We start from the raw sequence: 19,562 nt of genomic DNA, 5'->3' as shown, positions 1-19,562 counted from the left end.
CTTATCACCGTTTCCCTGAATGTACCTCCCTATTACCCTTCCAAACAAATTTCCTAACTTATATGTACCACTGCGGTTTAAGTGAAGGCCATCTGAGCGCAGATCCCTATCTCCTACCCGCCTATTAGGATCTAGAAATTTCACTCCCAGTTTCCCACATACCCACTCCATAGTCTCATTTAAATCCCCAATCACCCTCCAGTCAGTATCCCTCCTACACAGTATTCCACTTATAACAACCTCCGCTTTCTTATACTTCAACCGTGCTGTATTTACCAGATCCCACACATCTCCAACTATATTGGTACTTCTATCAGCTAGCATTACATTGTTGGTACCAACGTGAGACACTACCACCTTCTCCTTCCCCTCCTCCCTCTCTTCTACTTTCCTCAACATCTGCCTCAACCTAATTCCTGGATAACACTCTACCCTGGTTCCCTCTCCTCCACACACTTTCCCCACGTGTCTAATGATGGAATCCCTCATGACCAGAGCCTGGACTGACTCAGACTTATTTCGCACAGACATCTGTCCTGAATTCTGATCCTGAATAGAGCCCTTAGCCTGCAATCTCTTTCCCCTTAGAACATTAGACCACCTATCTTGGTAGTGTAGTGTGTTGTCTGAATATGAATAGGGAAGTGTTGGGACAAACACAAACACCCAGTTCCCCGGCCAGAAGAATTAATCTAAGGTAATTAAAATCCCCAACCCGACAGGGAATCGAATCTGGAACCCTCTGAACTGAAGGCCTCAACACTGACCATTCAGCCAAGGAGTTGAACCTTGAGTTACACCATCTCCCTGGAAAAAATAATATTTCAGGCACTTCTACAGTCCATTTGATTGTCAATTCTTGCTTGAGCAGGTAACACAGTTAAGCAAATTATGTTGTGACTCGGCGTGCGCTCATTTCTAGTAGGTTCTTTAGCGGACCATTTATGACAGATTTTACCATAATAATAGTAATGCTGTCCTGTGGATTCTTGATCTTCACCTTCACTACCTGTGTCTTCTTCTTCCGAGTCAGTACTGTAACTGTTCGACCCTAAGCTTCTCACTAGAGGAGACGAAAGTTAATACCCTGGGACACATGAATATCAAATAAACTACATGTGGCTTGCCCGCAAATTGCCACGCAAATAGAAACAATTAACATTCCATGGTTTCCCATTTCTCTATGTGATGTATGGACGCCAGCGTTACAGTTTTAAACAAAACTGTAAAGCAAAATTTATATTTACTAGTATATTTACTAGCATAGAGACTTATACTTAAATCACAGGGGTAGGATTTTAAATTATTAACCATTAAGTATCATTTGAGAAAGAAAATTAACGCAATATAAAATACAAATGAATTTATTATATAAAAAAATGAGATGAATTGGAAAAGTTCCTTAAAGCGTGGAGGGATTTAGAATTTACGTTACTCAAATTACTATTGCTTGCTTTATCTAACTGAAGCTCACCAATTGGAGTTTCCGTTGAAGTCATCTGGTTTCCGTGGTTACTCGTTCTCCTCTTCTCGATGTAGAATTGGCTCCAAGGACATCCTTCCTTCTCTGATGTGGTACGGGCTATCTGGACTAGCACTCCCTAATTGCCTAGTCTTTAAATTAGACATTGGCCCTATACTTGTAAAAACTGATCAGCGTTGATCGTATGAGGAGAAAATTCAGAGATATGAATTTTTCCATGTTAGTAGAAATCTCAATCCAACTGAGATATACTATTTATACGGTACAGACTTGTACCAAATTCCATGGACTTGAACTAAACATAGTTCTTCGTCCAGAAGATTTACTGAATATAACACAAGCCGTAAGCTTGTTTTGTCTCACGCAGATCCGATAACATTACCGCAGGTGAGTACTGTGTCGAAGCAACAACACACTGTACAAAAATAACTATGTCTCAGAGAGACCACACAGTGTCTCAAAATCAATAACGTCGTTCAAAGTAGAAGTTCTAATAGTAGTTAGGTTCTCAGCAGAAGTAGCGATGTGAGTGAGTATCCGTGACTCCGTCAATCGAGGAATGCTCCGCGCTACATAATATATCACCGGGCTCTCCCCACTCTTGATAATAGCTCAATATCAATTCTCTATATAACGAAGCATCTGATTCGTAGATCGCATTATCATCTCCCTCTTCTTTCTTCTTGACAAGACCAGTAGGCGTGGCGATGATGTAGTCTGCAAGCCTAGCCTTGCGCGCGGGTTGCTGTGTACTGCCTTGCTCATGAGTTTAACCCAATGACTCATGTAATTTTCCACGCTATAAGAATAACCTTTTCCGTATACACAAGTATGAGATTAAATGACAACAACTATGTCTCAACATATTGACCATATTTACAGTACATAATGAATTCCAATCCTACCTAATATAATAATTTAAATAATAAATGATGTTATAATATATACAATATGATTGCAAAAACCTTATTTACAAATGCTTGACGTAGAATAAATATGTTATTATGAATAATTGCCGATGGCGGATAAACTTCATATCAAATGATATCGCGTAAAATGATAGTATATTAAATTAGTCTGGCTGGAGAAGCCTGGACGGTTACAGTGCTATGATCACTTTTAATAGCAAAGTCACTGTCCACATCATTTTCAACATCATTGAATTCTGTATCTAACCATTGTGTTGCCTGATTTTCAATCCCATGACTTTCAGACCTTATAGCTCGAGATGGACCAGTGTGGTCTGCCATTGTTGAATTACGAACAAAATTTAAAAAGCTATGAGTTCACTTCCTACAACTTAGGAAACCACACATTAAAAAAAGTTGCACAACTGGTGACATGGTGTCTCGAAGCCACTTGAACTTGTCTACACTCTGAGAAGAGAACGACAATACTGAAGGTGAAGCTCTGATGAAACAGTTTTTGACATAGATATTAGAAGGTACTGCAAACAAAAAGTGTCAGTTCCGGTTGTGTGCTTGGGGGTGTACATGTATCTCCTTCAAGGAGTATGTCAGACACCACGTCACCAGTTGAGGGTTAATTATCGTTATCCGGTTGATTAGACTAGCAGTTTGCCTTTTTCTACCACTGCAAGTGCTAATACGAGTCAATGCATTGTTTCACTTAAGCACTATTACGAGTGCTAATTTGAGTAAATACAGATATATAAGTCCTTATAACTACATTCGGTGTGGACATTTTTCAAAAAATCAATAAATGCCAGAGGGTATTGAACCAAGGAACACATTACAGAAAGAATTATGTAAATAAGTTAATTTGGCTAGGATTTGAATTTAAAAAAAGATGAGTAAAGAAACAAGCGATTTTAGGCTGATTTTCTGGAACTGCATTTAGGCAGGGAGTTTTTCGAATTTGTTATTTTTTAAGTTTGATAGAGCTATTTAAGAATCACAATTTAAAATCTTTCTGGGCCCTTTATCCCTTCAAATTTTGGTGCAATTGAAGAAATTGCTTAATTTTACATTTTTCATCATATGGGGACTCCTACTTTGTCTGCTAAGAAATGTTTTTGACATTCAAAAATAGCGATGAAACATGTAAAGGCACTTTTATTGCAGCACGTGACATGGCTGCTTCAATGGGTGAAGAAATCCGTCTCCCACATATTTGTGGCAGGCAAATTCAAAGAATGAATTTGACAACTAAGGATCCTGAAGAATACTTCAGGAAGGTAGTAGGCTATTCTTGCCTTTTGTTGACCCTTTAATAAGACTTTGTGATAATGTTAATAAAGCGACCCATTAAGAAGTAATTTTTCTAATATTTCAGTAGACAAAGTATGAAGCAGACTGCACGACAGTAAGTGCTGAATTAAGAGCAGAAATATCGCTATGTAAAGATAATTGGACTACGTCTCATCCAGAACAAAATAGAAGGCCAAAAATTTGGATATATTAGCTCTAAGTAATGAAGACTTTTTCCCACTATTAGAGACTATTGCTACAAATATTTGCCACCCTGCCAATTATGACATCCTCTACTGATAGAAGTTTCGCAACCCTACATAAACTAAAAACATACATACACAAGTACAATGGAGAGAACCGGCTTAATGACTTTGCATTAGCAAACATGCATAAGTACAGGGCAATAAATGTTGAAATTTTGAAGGTGGTGGTGGCGATTTTGCTTTTAAGAGGAAGTACAACAAGGTAATCGTCCTCTCTGAACAAATAAGTGGAAGAGAATTAAAATATAAAAACGAAATTATTTATTCAACAAAGTAATTTGGAAACGCAGTACAAAATAAAACAAAAAACAAATATAGAATTAGGCCGAAAGGATTACTAACGTATCAAAACGGAACGTGCGTTCCCTGAGTAACAGTACACTTGTAATTTATATACCCTTGATAAGTCCACTGTCGCACATAAAGCGGATGACGAGATCAGCAGTAGTCGCATCATCGGCTAGTATGCGTTCGAGTGTTTCCTGCAGGCCAAGGCTCCGTCTTAGGCCAGAGAGTTCGGCGCACTCTGTGAGGATGTGGGCTACGGTGAAGTCGGTACCACAAGAACACACTGGGGGATCTTCCCTCTTTAGGAGATAAGAGTGCGTGGATCGTAAATGACCTGTCCTCAACCTGCATAGTACTATGGCCTATCTCCGTGAAGGTCGGAAAGAGGACCGCCAGACGGTAGTTGTCTTCTTAATTGCTCTCAGCTTGTTGGGAGTTCGGATATCTAACCACTCCAATTCCCAGGACGCTAAGATGGTTCGACGTAGCTGAGAACAAATATCCTTAGCAGGTACATTGACTGGTCTTGGAGGTTAAAGTACAGCTTCCTTTGCAGCTTCATCCGCAAGTTCGTTTCCCGCAATCCCAACGTGGCTTGGAAGCCACGCGAAAGTGATTCTGGTGCCAGCATCCGATAACCTGGCTAAAAGGTCATGTATCTGCCGCACCAGTTGGTGTTGCGAGAAACAGGTTTCAATAGACTGCAGAGAGCTTAACGAATCGGTACACAACAGAAAGTGGCTTCTTTCGTCACGCAGTGCAAACTACAGAGCCTTTAAGATGGCGTAAAGCTCTGCAGTATACACGCTACATACTTTAGGGAGCGAGATCTTTGTGCTGATATCATCAATGACGAAAGAGCAACCAACATTATCTCCGATTTTTGAACCAACCGTGAAGATAAGTCTCGCAGCCGGATATTGGTGAACAAAGTCCTGGAAATACCTCCGATAAACAGAGGAATCCGTGTTCACCTTGGGTCCACGGAGCAGATCTAAACGTATATCCGGTCGCGGAACCAACCACGGTGGTACCTCGCTAAGAGTTCTTTCAAGACAACCACCGATATCAATATTCAAATCATGACACAAGCTATCAATCCGAAACCCAACCAGCCGTGTGGCATTCGGCCGGTCTTGGTACCGTTGGTGGTATTGAGTACGATAGATGCATTGATAGCTTGGATGTAACGGCATTTCATGAATTTTGGCAGCGTACGTGAGGAGTAACTGCTGCCTCCTTATCCATAAAGGTGGAACTCCCGCTTCAGCGAGTAGGCTGGGAATGGGGCTAGTACGGAAAGCACCCGTTGCCAGCCTTACTCCACTATGGTGAATACTGTCTAAAAGGCTCAGCATAGATTTTGATGCTGAGCCATAAGCCGCACTTCCATAGTCAATCCGGGAGAGGACCGTAGCCGTGTAAAATCACAGCAGTACTGCACGGTCAGCCCCCCACAAAGTGCCGCTCAGAAACTTAAGCATAAGTCTCTTCATGTAGGCAACCTTCAACTGACGGATGTGAGACTGCCACGTAAGTCTCTTATCAAAATGGAGACCCAGGAATCTGCTGGTTTCAACCACTGGTAAGACACTGTTTTGCAAGCGGAGCTCTGGTTCGGGATGCACAGGCCGACGTCGACAGAAGTGTACAACAGAGGTTTTCGCTGCTGAAAATCGAAAACCGTGTTGCAGGGCCCATCTGTCGACTCGGTTAATAGCTTGCTGTAGCTGTCTCTCAGGAAACGCCACCCTTCCGGAGTTGTAATGTAGAGCTAAGTCATCTACATACAGCGAAGGAACAACTGCGGGCCCAGCAGCGGCAACTATGCCGTTGATGGCGATTGCGAACAACGTGACACTCAGTACCGATCCCTGAGGAACTCCATTTTCCTGAACGTAATATTGAGAAAATGCATTCCCTACTCGGACTCGAAAGAGACGGAGGGACATGAAGTTCTCAATAAACGTTGGTAAATTTCCCCGAAATCCCCACTGGTGTAGTGTGGAGAGAATCCCATATCGCCAGGTAGTGTCGTAAGCTTTCTCCAGGTCAAAAAACACAGCGACTAGGTGTTCCTTCCAGAGAAAGGCCTCCTGAATGGTGCTCTCCAGTCTGACCAGATGATCAGTGGCAGACCGATGAGATCCATAAAGGTGGAACTCCCGCTTCCCTGGTAGTTAGACAAGAGACTCTCCTTTTCCATGGCCCACACAAGACGCTGGTTAACCATCCTTTCAAATAGCTTACAGAGGCCATTTGTAAGGCATATTGGCCTATAACTATCCAGAAGTTTTGGATCTTTACCTGGCTTGGGAATAGGTATCACAATTCCCTCATGCCATTGAGATGGAAACACTCCCTCACTCCATATTCTGTTGAATAGGGTGAGGATATCCTCGAGACATCTGCCACTCAAATGCTTAAGTATTTGATTATGGATTTTGTCTGGACCAGGAGCCGTATCTCTGCATAGCGCGAGTGCACTCCGCAACTCCCACTCCGTGAAGGGCACGTTGTAGGGATGCGAAGCACTAGAGGCAAAAGAGAGATGGTGGGCCTCTGCTTCGCGCTTAATTGGAAGAAATGCAGGGTCGTATCTCCTAGAGCTGGACGTATCTGCGAAATGCGACGCGATGTGGTCGGCAATGACTGAAGGAATCGTAACTATATCTCCATTAATGGAGATTCTGGGTACTGAGGGCACATTCTGTACTCCAACAATACGGCGGAGTTTTGTCCACACTTGTGATGACGGAGTATGTGCCATGATGGATGACACATACTTTTCCCATGTAGATTTCTTACTTTCTCGAATCAAAAAACGGGCCTTCGCACGCAGACGCTTAAATGTGATATGATTGGCCATCGTAGGATTCCGACGATAATGCTTAAAAGCCCGTCGGCGATCACGTATGGCCGCTGCAATTTCATCCGTCCACCATGGGACCTGTTTCCGGCGACAAATACCGGATGAGGAAGGAATTGTTTCCTGTGCAGCAGCCAAAATTCCAGTAGTAATGGAAGAAACATTGTCGTCAACAGACTCCAGCATATCATCAGCCATCACTGCGCGTTTTGTAAATTCTGGCAAATTTGCCCACCGAAGTAACCAGCGCTTGGGTACTTCGGACTGTCTTTGATTCAAGAGAGAGAGAATTATCGGGAAGTGGTCACTATCACAGAGGTCGTCGTGTACTTGCCACCGTAGCAGGGGAACTAGCGCACGGCTGCACAAAGTGACATCCAGGTGTGAGAATGTGCCATGTGCGCTGCTGAAATGTGTCGGTTCCCCTGTATTAAGCACGCAAAGATCAAACAGGTTGATCATTCGCTCGAGCATCCTCCCCCTAGCACAGGAAGACGGAGAACCCCATAGTATGTTACGGTCGTTCACATCTCCTAGCATGAGGAAAGGGGGAGGCAACTGAGTGATCAAATCTTGTAGTGCACGATGTTCAAGGTCGTAATCCGGTGGAATGTACACGTTGCAAACCGTTGTCATTACTGGCAACGGAATGCGAACTGCAACTGCATCTAGCTGAGTACGGAGCGGTACTTCTTCGCTGAAGATGTCGGAGCGAACTTGGGTACAAACGCCCCCAGTTGCCGCACCATCCGCAGCTAATCTGTCTTTAGAATAAAGACGATATCCTCTCATAGTCGTGTCGTGTCCAGGTCTCAAACGAGATTCCTGTAGACAGACTATGGAGGCCGCGTAGACGGATATCAATTGACGTAACTCAGCTAGGTGACAGTTGTAACTACTGTAGTTCCACTGCAATAGTGCCATTGTGTGGATTAGTATTGTTGCAAAATTAGGACAATTGCTTGCCCTTCTTTTTGTCAACTACCTGCCATTTTCCGCTGTTCTTGTCAGTATTGTCATCATCATCCACGATAATGAGTGATTCAGTCTCCATCGTCTCCTCAGAAGTAGGAGGCGTGGTGACTGGACACTCCGCGGACGGTGATCTAATTGATCGGGGACAGTGGGCCTTCTTCCTGGGATAACTAGGTTCTCCAGAAAGAGATCGAACAAGAGGGCGTCAGGGCCTCTCGCTCTTACCCACCATTTTCGAACACTTTGGAGGAGGACTGGCAGATGACTTACCAGGCTTTTTTGGAGATCCTGTGACCCCCAGTCTCGTTGGAGAAGGTTTCTTCTCCAAACGTGTAGGGGAGCATTTAGGCTTCCCTTTCTCCTCCTTTTTCGGGCCAGTTGAAGGATGGCTGGAAGGTGATTTTCCAGCCTTTGTTGGGGAAGTCTTTTCTCCCACCCTTGTGGGGGAGGACTTCCCAGCCGAATGTGTCTGGGAAGAATTTTTCCCGGACGTCTTCGGCAATGACGTACTTGCTGTCTGTTTAAGCTGTGGTCTGACGTTTACTTGCTGATTACTGGATGTTTGCAGAGTTGATGGTGGGACAGAGGGTACAAAACTTACGGGATTTATGCGTACACTAGAAGCCTTTTCTGCAAAGGAGACGGAGAATTCCAGAGGAGCCATTGATTTATACTTCTTCCGTGCTTCTGGATAAGAAAGTTTATCCAGAGTCTTAATCTCCTGGATCTTTTTCTCCTGTTTAAATGTAGGGCATTCCTTGGATCGAGGGGCGTGCTCTCCAGTGCAGTTAACACACACTGGTGGTGGTGTGCAGTCCGCACCGGCATGCGCCGCTTTTCCACATGCCCCGCATATTGCTGGTCCCTGGCAGCGTGGTGAGGTGTGGCCAAAACGCTGGCAGTTGTAGCACCTCATAGGAGAAGGAAAATATGATCGAACAGTGAGTGTGTACATGGATACCTTAATACGTTCGGGCAGTTTCTCGAGATCGAATGTTAAGATGAAAGCCCCCTTGTCGTAGAGGTTTTCACCGACACGCCTCTTAAGACGTTTAACGTCGGATACACCTCTACAAGAAAGGCTCCGGATAAGATCATCATCGGAGGCCTTAATCAAGTCCCTATGAAAGATAACTCCTTTGCAGGAGTTAAGGGACTTGTGGCTCTCAATCTTAATTGGCACTGATCCAAACATTGTGGCTTCCAATAACTTTTTACTCTGTACGAGCGTACTGGTCTTAATGAGTACGCTACCATCCCGCAATTTCCTCATTTCATCTACTTCACCAACAAGACCTTCCACAGCATTGCTTATTAGGAACGGGTTCTCTTGAAGAAAGCTCTGTCCATCGACTCTGGTTGCAACCAGAAATCGTGGCAGACGCTCTTCAGAATCTTCCTTATTACACAGGTCAACACGATTGAAACGTTTACGTTTCCTAACTGAACAATTAAAGGACGCAGTTTTAAGGCCTGCAGCCTTCAAAGAAGAATCAAAACCAAACTGAAAAACCATCCACAGTCCCACGAGTACCCGGGATATAAAAGGTTGACCTTCGGCAGAGCCCTGACGTATCGAAGGCAATATACTCCAGAGGGCGCCCGGTATCTGGAGGTGGGTCACTAGGAACTACTCTCCCAGTAGCCATGCATCACCTTGCCACGACCCGAAACTTGTGATTGGGGTGGGCCGCTAAGAACTACTCTCCCAGTAGCCATTCATCACCTCGCCACGACCCAAAACTTGCGATTGGGGGAGGATAAAACCTCCATACTAACCTATTTTACCTATTCTAATTTTTCTTATCGTTTATTCTACCCAAGGCAGAGAGGCTGGCTAGACAGGAAGAGGAATGAAATTTAAGAAGGTGAGGACAGAAGGGTAGAAATAGTTATGAAATTTAAAGAGCACAGACACCTCTCAAGCAACTCGGGGGAAATTTTGAAGGCTGGGTATTTCTGACTGGTTGAATTTTGAATGATGTGAACTGCTAATACGTAACCGTACATAATAAAGTTAATGTACACTGACTGACAGAGCAAATGCAACACCAAGGAGGAGTGGTTCGAAAGGGATGAAAGTTGGGGAAAAAACAGAGTCGGCACGGAAGAATAATTGATGTTTATTTCAAACCGATATGCAGGTTACACAATGCGCACGGCATTGACTCAGTAGGATGTAGGACCACCACGAGCGGCGATGCACGCAGAAACACGTCGAGGTACAGAGTCAATAAGAGTGCGGATGGTGTCCTGAGGGATGGTTCTCCATTCTCTGTCAACCATTTGCCACAGTTGGTCATCCGTACGAGGCTGGGGCAGAGTTTGCAAACGGCGTCCAATGAGATCCCATACGTGTTCGATTGGTGAGAGATCCGGAGAGTACGCTGGCCACGGAAGCATCTGTACACCTCGTAGAGCCTGTTGGGAGATGCGAGCAGTGTGTGGGCGGGCATTATCCTGCTGAAACAGAGCATTGGGCAGCCCCTGAAGGTACGGGAGTGCCACCGGCCGCAGCACATGCTGCACGTAGCGGTGGGCATTTAACGTGCCTTGAATACGCACTAGAGGTGACGTGGAATCATACGCAATAGCGCCCCAAACCATGATGCCGCGTTGTCTAGCGGTAGGGCGCTCCACAGTTACTGCCAGATTTGACCTTTCTCCACGCCGACGCCACACTCGTCTGCGGTGACTATCACTGACAGAACAGAAGCGAGACTCATCGGAGAACATGACATTCCGCCATTCCCTCATCCAAGTCGCTCTAGCCCGGCACCATGCCAGGCGTGCACGTCTATGCTGTGGAGTCAATGGTAGTCTTCTGAGCGGACGCCGGGAGTGCAGTCCTCCTTCAACCAATCGACGGGAAATTGTTCTGGTCGATATTGGAACAGCCAGGGTGTCTTGCACATGCTGAAGAATGGCGGTTGACGTGGCGTGCGGGGCTGCCACCGCTTGGCGGCGGATGCGCCGATCCTCGCGTGCTGACGTCACTCGGGCTGCGCCTGGACCCCTCGCACGTGCCACATGTCCCTGCGCCAACCATCTTCGCCACAGGCGCTGCACCGTGGACACATCCCTATGGGTATCGGCTGCGATTTGACGAAGCGACCAACCTGCCCTTCTCAACCCGATCACCATACCCCTCGTAAAGTCGTCTGTCTGCTGGAAATGCCTCCGTTGATGGCGGCCTGGCATTCTTAGCTATACACGTGTCCTGTGGCACACGACAACACGTTCTACAATGACTGTCGGCTGAGAAATCACGGTACGAAGTGGGCCATTCGCCAACGCCGTGTCCCATTTATCGTTCGCTACGTGCGCAGCACAGCGGCGCACTTCACATCATGAGCATACCTCAGTGACGTCAGTCTACCCTGCAATTGTTTTTTCAAATCAACTGTTTACCAAGATCTTAGCTGGAGTACGGGTGCTCATTCGGTTATACTAATTGGCATCGTACATTTTTATATACGTACTTGGCTTCCCGCAGCCGTGACAGGTTCTGGACCTTCGAAACGTTCTCCACTCTACTTTGGTGTTTGGCCGCAGCGCGTGACCTTGAGTGTGCCACGTAGTCACCGGGAGCTGGCGGCTTTCATCTACAGATCTGTTCGTCTGCGAATTCAAGCCTTTTTGATCTTCGCAAGTTGATTGTTAATGTTGTGACTTTGTGCAGAACAGAATGTGATGTCGTGCCTTTGTGCCTAACAGTGAAAAACTGACCTCCAACATTCTTAAACATTTTACATGTTTTTTATGGCTGATGATGACCTAGACTAAGGTCGAAACCGGTCCCATTTAAATAGAAATGTGATTGCTACGTTTCTTTCTTTTGAGTATTGAATAGGTTGAACCTCCAGTTATTTAATTTTTAACATTAATACCCTGCAATTGGCATAAAGTTCTGACCACTCCTTCTTGGTGTTGCATTTGCTCTGTCAGTCAGTGTACTATAAACATTATTTAAAGGAATTTTGTGGTGAAATAAATATCAATAAATTACCTTAACTAGCATTTACTATACTGTAAAAATTTCCTTAAAATAAACTAGGGAAATTTCATCAACTGCGAAAGTAAAATGGTACAATTACTTGTGGTATAGGTTTTTTTTTTTAAGTTAGCCCCTCCCTTTAGGTAAGCCTGGATCTGCCTTGAATACCACTGTCATCTTATAGTATAATACCGGTGTAAAAGGAGAACAAACATTTACCGATGAAGGTAACAGAAATATTACATTATGATTTATGTAGCCAAGACCTGGCCATTAAAATAATCTATGGCCTCAGCTATTGGGAGCAGATATTTTTATTTACCAGTATATCTTTTATAACTGTTAAGTTCTTCAGCGTCCGGCTCCATGGCTAAATGGTTAGCGTGCTGCCCTTGGTCATAGGGGTCCCGGGTTCGATTCCTGGCAGGGTCGGGAATTTTAACCATAATTGGTCAATTCCACTGGCATGGCGGCCTGATGTATGTGTCGTCTTCATCATCATTTCATCCTCATCATGACGCACAGGTCGCCTACAGGCGTCAGTGCAAAAGACCTACACCTGGCAAGCCGAGCTTGTCCTCGGACACTCTCGACACTAAAAGCCATATGCCATTTCATTTTTTTTTCAGTTCTTCAGTCTGTTGAAACTAATTAATGAATGAATGCATTTACAGATTACCTGAAAAAGAAAACATATGACAGAATTATACCTGAAAAAGAAATAATTTACATGGGCAGCTGCAGGTTAGCAATAGCCACATGAAATTAAACATTTAAAACATAATCAGCCAGGCTGAGTGGCTCAGATGGTTGAGTCATTGGCCTTCTGTGCCTAACTTGGTATGTTCAATCCTGGCTCAGTCCGTGGTATTTGAAGGTGTTCAAAATACTTCAGCCTCATGTTAGTAGATTTACTGGCATATAAAAGAACTCATGCAGACTAAATTCTGGCACTTTGGCATCCCCCAAAACTGTAAAAGTAGTTAGTGAGACGTAGAAACCAATATCATTATTTAAACATTATTCACAGGGAAAAGAGGAAGGAAAAATCAATTAATTTTCATCCTCATCCTATTTCCCCCATTTCACCATTCATGTAGGCCTACTCCTAACTTATGTACCTACCCTCTGCATAACCTTTCCAACCCCCCAGTGAACTCTTGTCTTCCCATGACCTAAACTATATATACACACACACATCCATATACTGATATGGAGCTAAAAAATGTCCTCTGACCAACAATTCCATTCTTTATTTATCCTCATCCTATTTCTCCCATTCCCCATTCATGTAGGCCCACTCTTAACTTACATAATCATATCTAGCCTCTAAAATTTAAGTTGTTTCTTTTTCAGGTATAATCCTGTTATATGTTTTCTTTTTCAGATAGTTTCTAAATTTATGTACTCACAAATTAGTTTTGACAGACTGAAGAAACGAACAGTTAAAAATGAACTGATTTGAAACTTTAAAGAAATGGCTTGAAATATCACAGATTAACAGTATTTGGGCTACCTGCATATCAATTTTAATGTAACATACCTAGCATGAATTACAAAAGGTCAAAATTCATTTGAGTTCATTAGTTACGCTTTATATAGACTTAGCAACTGAAAACCTTATAATAATATCCAAGATGAAGATAATTAACTTACCTTCTGTAATCTTTGGTTCATGAGTGAGTCTCCTATTGAATCAACAGCTTCTGCAGGAGGATGTTGCCCAGATACCTCTCCTGGTTGCTTATTAGATGGTGCAGTGCCTGGTCCTTGATCGATTCGTTCCTCTACGCCAGAAAGAAATCCAGCTCCAAGGAAATCCATTAGTGTTTCTCCTTCCTGACCTTCCTCTTCCTAAGTTGAAAAAGGAAAATAATAAAATATACAGGAGCAAAGAATGGGTGCCCATAAAGACTGTTCCCAGCCATAAGAAGTACAGAACAGGTCTGATGAACATATGATGAAGCAGTAGTTATTGTGAAACATCTGTTCTAGAAGGGACAAACAACATTGCATATATTTATGTATGGTTTATGCTTCATTTCAATGTGCAAAGTTGTAGCTACCTGTAGCTTACAATGGGATATTTTTAAGCCAGATAGTTTATGAGTACTCTGAACCAACACATTTTACTTGAGATATATAGAGCATATCATGACAGATAATATACATAAACTAGCTGATGTACCTGTGCTTTGCTATGGAATTCTACATTGTATACAGAATTCTAGGTTAGGTAGTGTACACTTTGTAGAAAGATTTATATTAAATTGCATAGCTCTTACCATTACCCCAGAAACGTGATGGGGAAGTCACCATACGTCTTTTTTCGTGAAAAGACTGGGTTAGGGAATTTTCATTGTAATGGTAGGCCCTCTTGCCTACCATCAGTAACAATCAAGTTGGGGAATTTTCATTATAATGGCAGGCACTCATTCTCCAGCTGCTTTTTTACATCATCAGAAAGACTGTCTTAGTGGTTTTCCAACTGAAATCAACATAGGTTATTACAATGACGTCAGTAGGAATGTCATGCTTAAAAGCAATGCTATCATATGAAATACTCGATCTAATGAAAAACCACACATTTCCTCCCGTTTAACAAACAGTACTACGATGCTGATCTAACAGACCTAAGTTCTAGGGCTGGAATGACCAGGCTGCCGACAGGTGTGGACACTCCTCTGCTGTATTCCATTAAGTTTGCATACTGCTCATTCAAATTACTGCGTTAGAGGAGCGATCGAATTGCCGGAATACCATGATGAACCAGTGTGTTACATACCAGTATTATCAGAAAACGCCTGCCTCTTACCCGGAGGCCCCGGGTTCGATTCCCGGCCAGGTCAGGAATTTTTACCTGTACCTGAGGGCTGGTTCGAGGCCCATTCAGCCTACTTGATTAGAATTGAGGAGCTATCTGATGGTGAGATGGCGGCCCGGTCTAGAAAGCCAAGAATAATGGCCGAGAGGATTCGTCGTGCTGACCACACGACCCCTCGTAATCTGCAGGCCTTCGGGCTGAGCAGCAGTGCCATGGGGTTTGGTTTGGTACTATCAGACAATTTATGAACCAAAGGAAAGGCATGCTAAAAAAGAAAGTTTTCACACTCTCCAACTATTTCCCACCAATATTCAGGCAGGCTGTTACATTTGATATGCAGCAGTAATCCCATCTACCAGAGATGAGTGGCAGCATAAGAGACAAAGAACATCACAACAAACAATGGTCAATGTAATATTATTGTTGATCAATTTTATGAGCTTTTGACATTGTAGGCCTTCACATTTAGTTTTCTTCCGACTCTGAAATACCACTCTTACCATAATCGGTACAGTACCGTACAACTTAATAAAATATTAATGATCAGAAATTGTAGCCTATTCTCTTTATAACTTTTGTTATGTAGTATTTTTCAATAGGACCAGTAACATAGGTATTTAAAAATTAAATTTTAGGTGTCTTCCCCTAAACCACCATTTCATCCAGGGTGAATAAAATTATTTATAGCCTAGACTGCAGTTTATTATTCCCTGACTCTACATACCAGTTTTCATTAAAATCTGTTTACCCAGTTGCTCATGGCTCGGCATTGAGATGGACTTAGCAACAAAAATACAAATTCATGAATATATCTGTTATCACAGCCAGTACGGTGAAAATGTATAAGACATGATTATAAGACATAAATGATCGAAAATTTAATTCTATATAACCTTAGTTATGTAGTATTTATCAATAGGACCTCTAATAACATAAATATTTGAGACTTAAATTTTATGTCTACCCCGAAACTACCTTTCACTCAGCGTGAATAAAATTATTTTTAGCCTAGATTGAAGTGGCTCATTCCCTGACTTTGCATACCAATTTTTATTAAATTCTCTTCAGCCGTTTTCTCGTGATGCACGTGCAAACATACGTACATACTGACAGACAGCAGAAATTATGGAAAATGAAAAAGTGCATTTCCTTGTTACTGTGGACTCGTCCGATACAGAAATACCATTCTTTTTAAATTCTGAGCAATGTACAGACCAAACTCTTATTGTATATATAGATATAGAAGTGTGCTCCACTGCACAGCTGGTGAAAAATGCAAATATCATAGGTAATGCTGAGTGCTACATTACTATAAAAGATCTGCTTTGAACTTGCGAGTGATTATAATATCCTAATCACATTGGAGAAGAATACATCGAATGGTAGTTTCACTGACTGATGAGCATCTGAGTAGCCAATAGAACACCATAGTAACAACAGCATTGCTGATTTGGATAGTGGTAGTGGACAGATAGTGACTTGGGACATCTTTGTGAAGTACAGTATAAGAGGAATCTGGCTTTAATGATAGTGGTAGTGGACAGATAGTGACTTGGGACAATTTGTGAAGTACAGTATAAGAGGAATCTGGCTTTAATGATAGTAAGTTTATGCACATAAGATAATACTGTCAATGCAAAGTTGGTGCATGAGTGGCAGGCTGCAGTGCATATTGTCCCCTTCAAAAGTGGTAATAATTTAATAAAAGGAAATGATTTATTTCATCAGCGTGTTGGAACATTATTTAATCGCCAAGAGGGTGATATTCTGTATTTCCGTGCTAGTGCGAGCCAGCCACTTGCGGACCGGTTTTTCCCGACCTACTTGGAGAGCGAGGAAGCAGGGTGTAGTTCCTGTTATGTGGCCTTCAAACACATGTGTGCGTACCACGTGACCCGGCGAGCAGCCTGATCTCAATCGATCAATAAATGGAAAGTCAAGTGACGTAAAACTGGAGCAGGCAATAAAAATGACAATCTTCACAGGAATGCAACAAATCCACCAATTAGATGTAATTAAGGGGCGCACCTACGTCTTAGGATAGGAAATTAATGGTAATTCCAGAGGAAAATTTTTGAGAGGGTTTTGTACTTCTGGACGCTAAATTTGAGCATTACTCTGACTGCAGCTACGGAAGAGACTGGACGTCGTTTGCTTCACTGGAAGACTTTACATTAGAGAAGGCAGCGAGGACTGTATAAACAGCAATTCAGACACTCGGAAAATTTAGCGACGATTTTATTTAGGGTTGTCCTAAGATAAGTGTCTACATCCAAATTATAAAGCATCGTGAGTGTATCCTGGGCTATTGTTAAGACTTTTGGTTAGTTACAGCTTTCTACGAGAACTTGGAAGAAGGAAGGTCCTTGGTTCGAGTTCACTGCAAGATGGTTATCCAGTTCGGCGAAGAATACTACAAGTTCCTGTGTATCTTCAGCTCCTCCATGAGTCACTAAACATGTAAGGCGTCGGACATGGGCGAGACTTCGTTCGATGGAAGGTGATGTGACCACGTGCTAGGTCATCAGCCAAAATCCAGTTCACACCAGCCACATGAGTATTCTTTAAGAATTCAATTTCTTTCTATCTTTGTAAAATGTTTGTAAGCGTAGCCTTACCTTATTCATTTAGATTTCTGTTAGTTTTGCAGTAGTTAGACTTTTCATTCTTCTTTCTTTGGTGAGAGGTAGTTAGTGCCCTGGAATGAGTGTGTGTTTGTTCTATTAGTTAGAAATGAGTGTATGTCATCGAGAGAGACCTCAACTGTCCTAAGAATTTAGAAGGCAGGAGAGATAAAAAAAATAAATGAACCCCGCGTTAATTTTGATTGGTTTTGAAATAATTTGGAAATTAATTGAGACAAATTAGGACAGTGTTCTAGTGTTTTTCTTAGTGTAGAATTTCATTCTATGATTGTACGACATGTTTGTGGGTTCGAGTTTGTTTAGAGTCATCCGAGTAACTTCATACGACAGCTTTGCGAGTCAGATTATGCACGGTCAGGAATGTAATAATAATAATAATGAGTAAAAATAATTAAACCTAATTACGCGCTAAAATGATTTAATAAGGTCATGGGTTTAATGTTAGTTAGTTTTGGAAAGTATTATCGTGTGCTCACTTTGTGTAAAGTAAGCCTGGGACATGGCAATTCTCCGGACGGAGTACTGACGAATTAGATGTATGTTTTCTGCGCTATTAATTTGAGTATGACTTGCAGATGGGCATTATATTTTGAGTAATAATTTATGCATCCATTAGAGTCAAATTTGGGAAGAGATGTGTCACTGGACATGATTTCTTCGAACTTCAGTGCAGAGTAATCGAGAGCCACGACATTATAGGTGAATAAAAATAAATGCCGCAACCCATGTACCGTAAGCGCGTATTCTAATATTTTGACCTGTGTTGTAGTTTTTTCTACTTGCTTAATTGGGATGATTTCTGTTTAAAATATTCCTTGAACATCGTTGTATAGTTATTTTCTACGTATAAGTGATAACCTTAATTCTATCACATTCTAAATTGATACCTGGGATGTGCGTGATAGTGTCATCTAGAGAATGATTTCCCTAATTTGCAGTAAATCCTGAATTTAATAATAATGGGTTAGTGTTCGTGTAAATAGTATTATAATAATGCCGTGTACCCATGTGTGAATGTGTGATGTGTTATTTGATCATATTCTGTGTTTTTTTGAATATTTCTTATATGATTTTGTGACGATATTCTCCATTATGTGCGTCAAATTTTTGACCGATTTGTATTATTTCGCGTGTCCGTAATTGGATCAATTTTGAATCTTTAGAAGATTTTATTGTAATTTAAAGTAGATTAGGGCCTAATTCACTAAGTTAAAGTGAATAAGAGAAGGCAACGTCCGTGGACTGATGTCACGAGATTTAATTATTAGTTATTGTACAGTCATTTTCTGCATAAAATTGAGTAAAATTTAGGTTGATATAAGTTCAAGTAAAAATTTATTACAAGACGTTTATTCAATTAATAATTATAAAAATGAAGTAATTGTTAAAGGGAAAGTCTAAGGAAGACTTGCTAACCATAAATTGATGAATTAAATAATTTCCAATAATTTAAATAAGGAAGAGAAAATAATCATTTTCTTGTAAAAATAAGCGAAATCCAGATGGGATATTTTAATTTAAACAATTTGATTATCATCATAGGAGAATGATATCAGATATTATTTTGTTTTTCAATCAATTTTTCAGTAAATTAATGATTCCTATATTTATTATTGCAGAAACGAACAGTCGTTGAACTTTAATTTGAGCGAGATCCCTCATAAAAGATAGCACGAGGAGAAGATATTTCAAGAATCAAACCCAGATTTTGTGAATTTAATTGTTTTATTTAAAAGAGTGTCAGTTTTAATAAATGTGTAAACCTATTTTAGTTTCCTTTCATTTGTCGCTAGTCCTTCATCTATCCCTGCCTTTAAAAATTTCTGCACAGCCGATAGCGAACGGTCCACCACTGAGACCCTCGCTCTCCGGCGAGCTGAGCCCGGCATAAAGGGGGCAATATGTTGCTGCTGTTTTGTGGTATTTGCAATGTCAAAGGCATGTTAACATACACAGACTATTCTGGATGGTGCTGACACACTCAGATTAAGTATTCTCCATCCTT

At 42.0% G+C, this 19,562-nt stretch overlaps 1 protein-coding gene across 1 annotated transcript in view; it reads right to left on the bottom strand.

Moving 5' to 3' along the window:
- The window catches only part of LOC136876367 (uncharacterized), an 81,243-nt gene that overhangs the window by 28,573 nt on the left and 33,108 nt on the right, over positions 1–19,562 (bottom strand). Inside the window, exon 3 of the mRNA XM_067150296.2 lies at positions 13,745–13,942. Within this exon, the coding sequence (XP_067006397.2) occupies positions 13,745–13,942 (198 nt within the window). The remainder of the gene's footprint in view (positions 1–13,744; positions 13,943–19,562) is intronic.

The sequence above is a fragment of the Anabrus simplex genome, chromosome 1, assembly GCF_040414725.1.
Source record: "Anabrus simplex isolate iqAnaSimp1 chromosome 1, ASM4041472v1, whole genome shotgun sequence".
Taxonomy (NCBI): Eukaryota; Metazoa; Arthropoda; class Insecta; order Orthoptera; family Tettigoniidae; genus Anabrus; species Anabrus simplex.
Note: the sequence above shows the minus strand (reverse complement) of the source record. Positions and strands in the feature narration are given on the sequence as shown.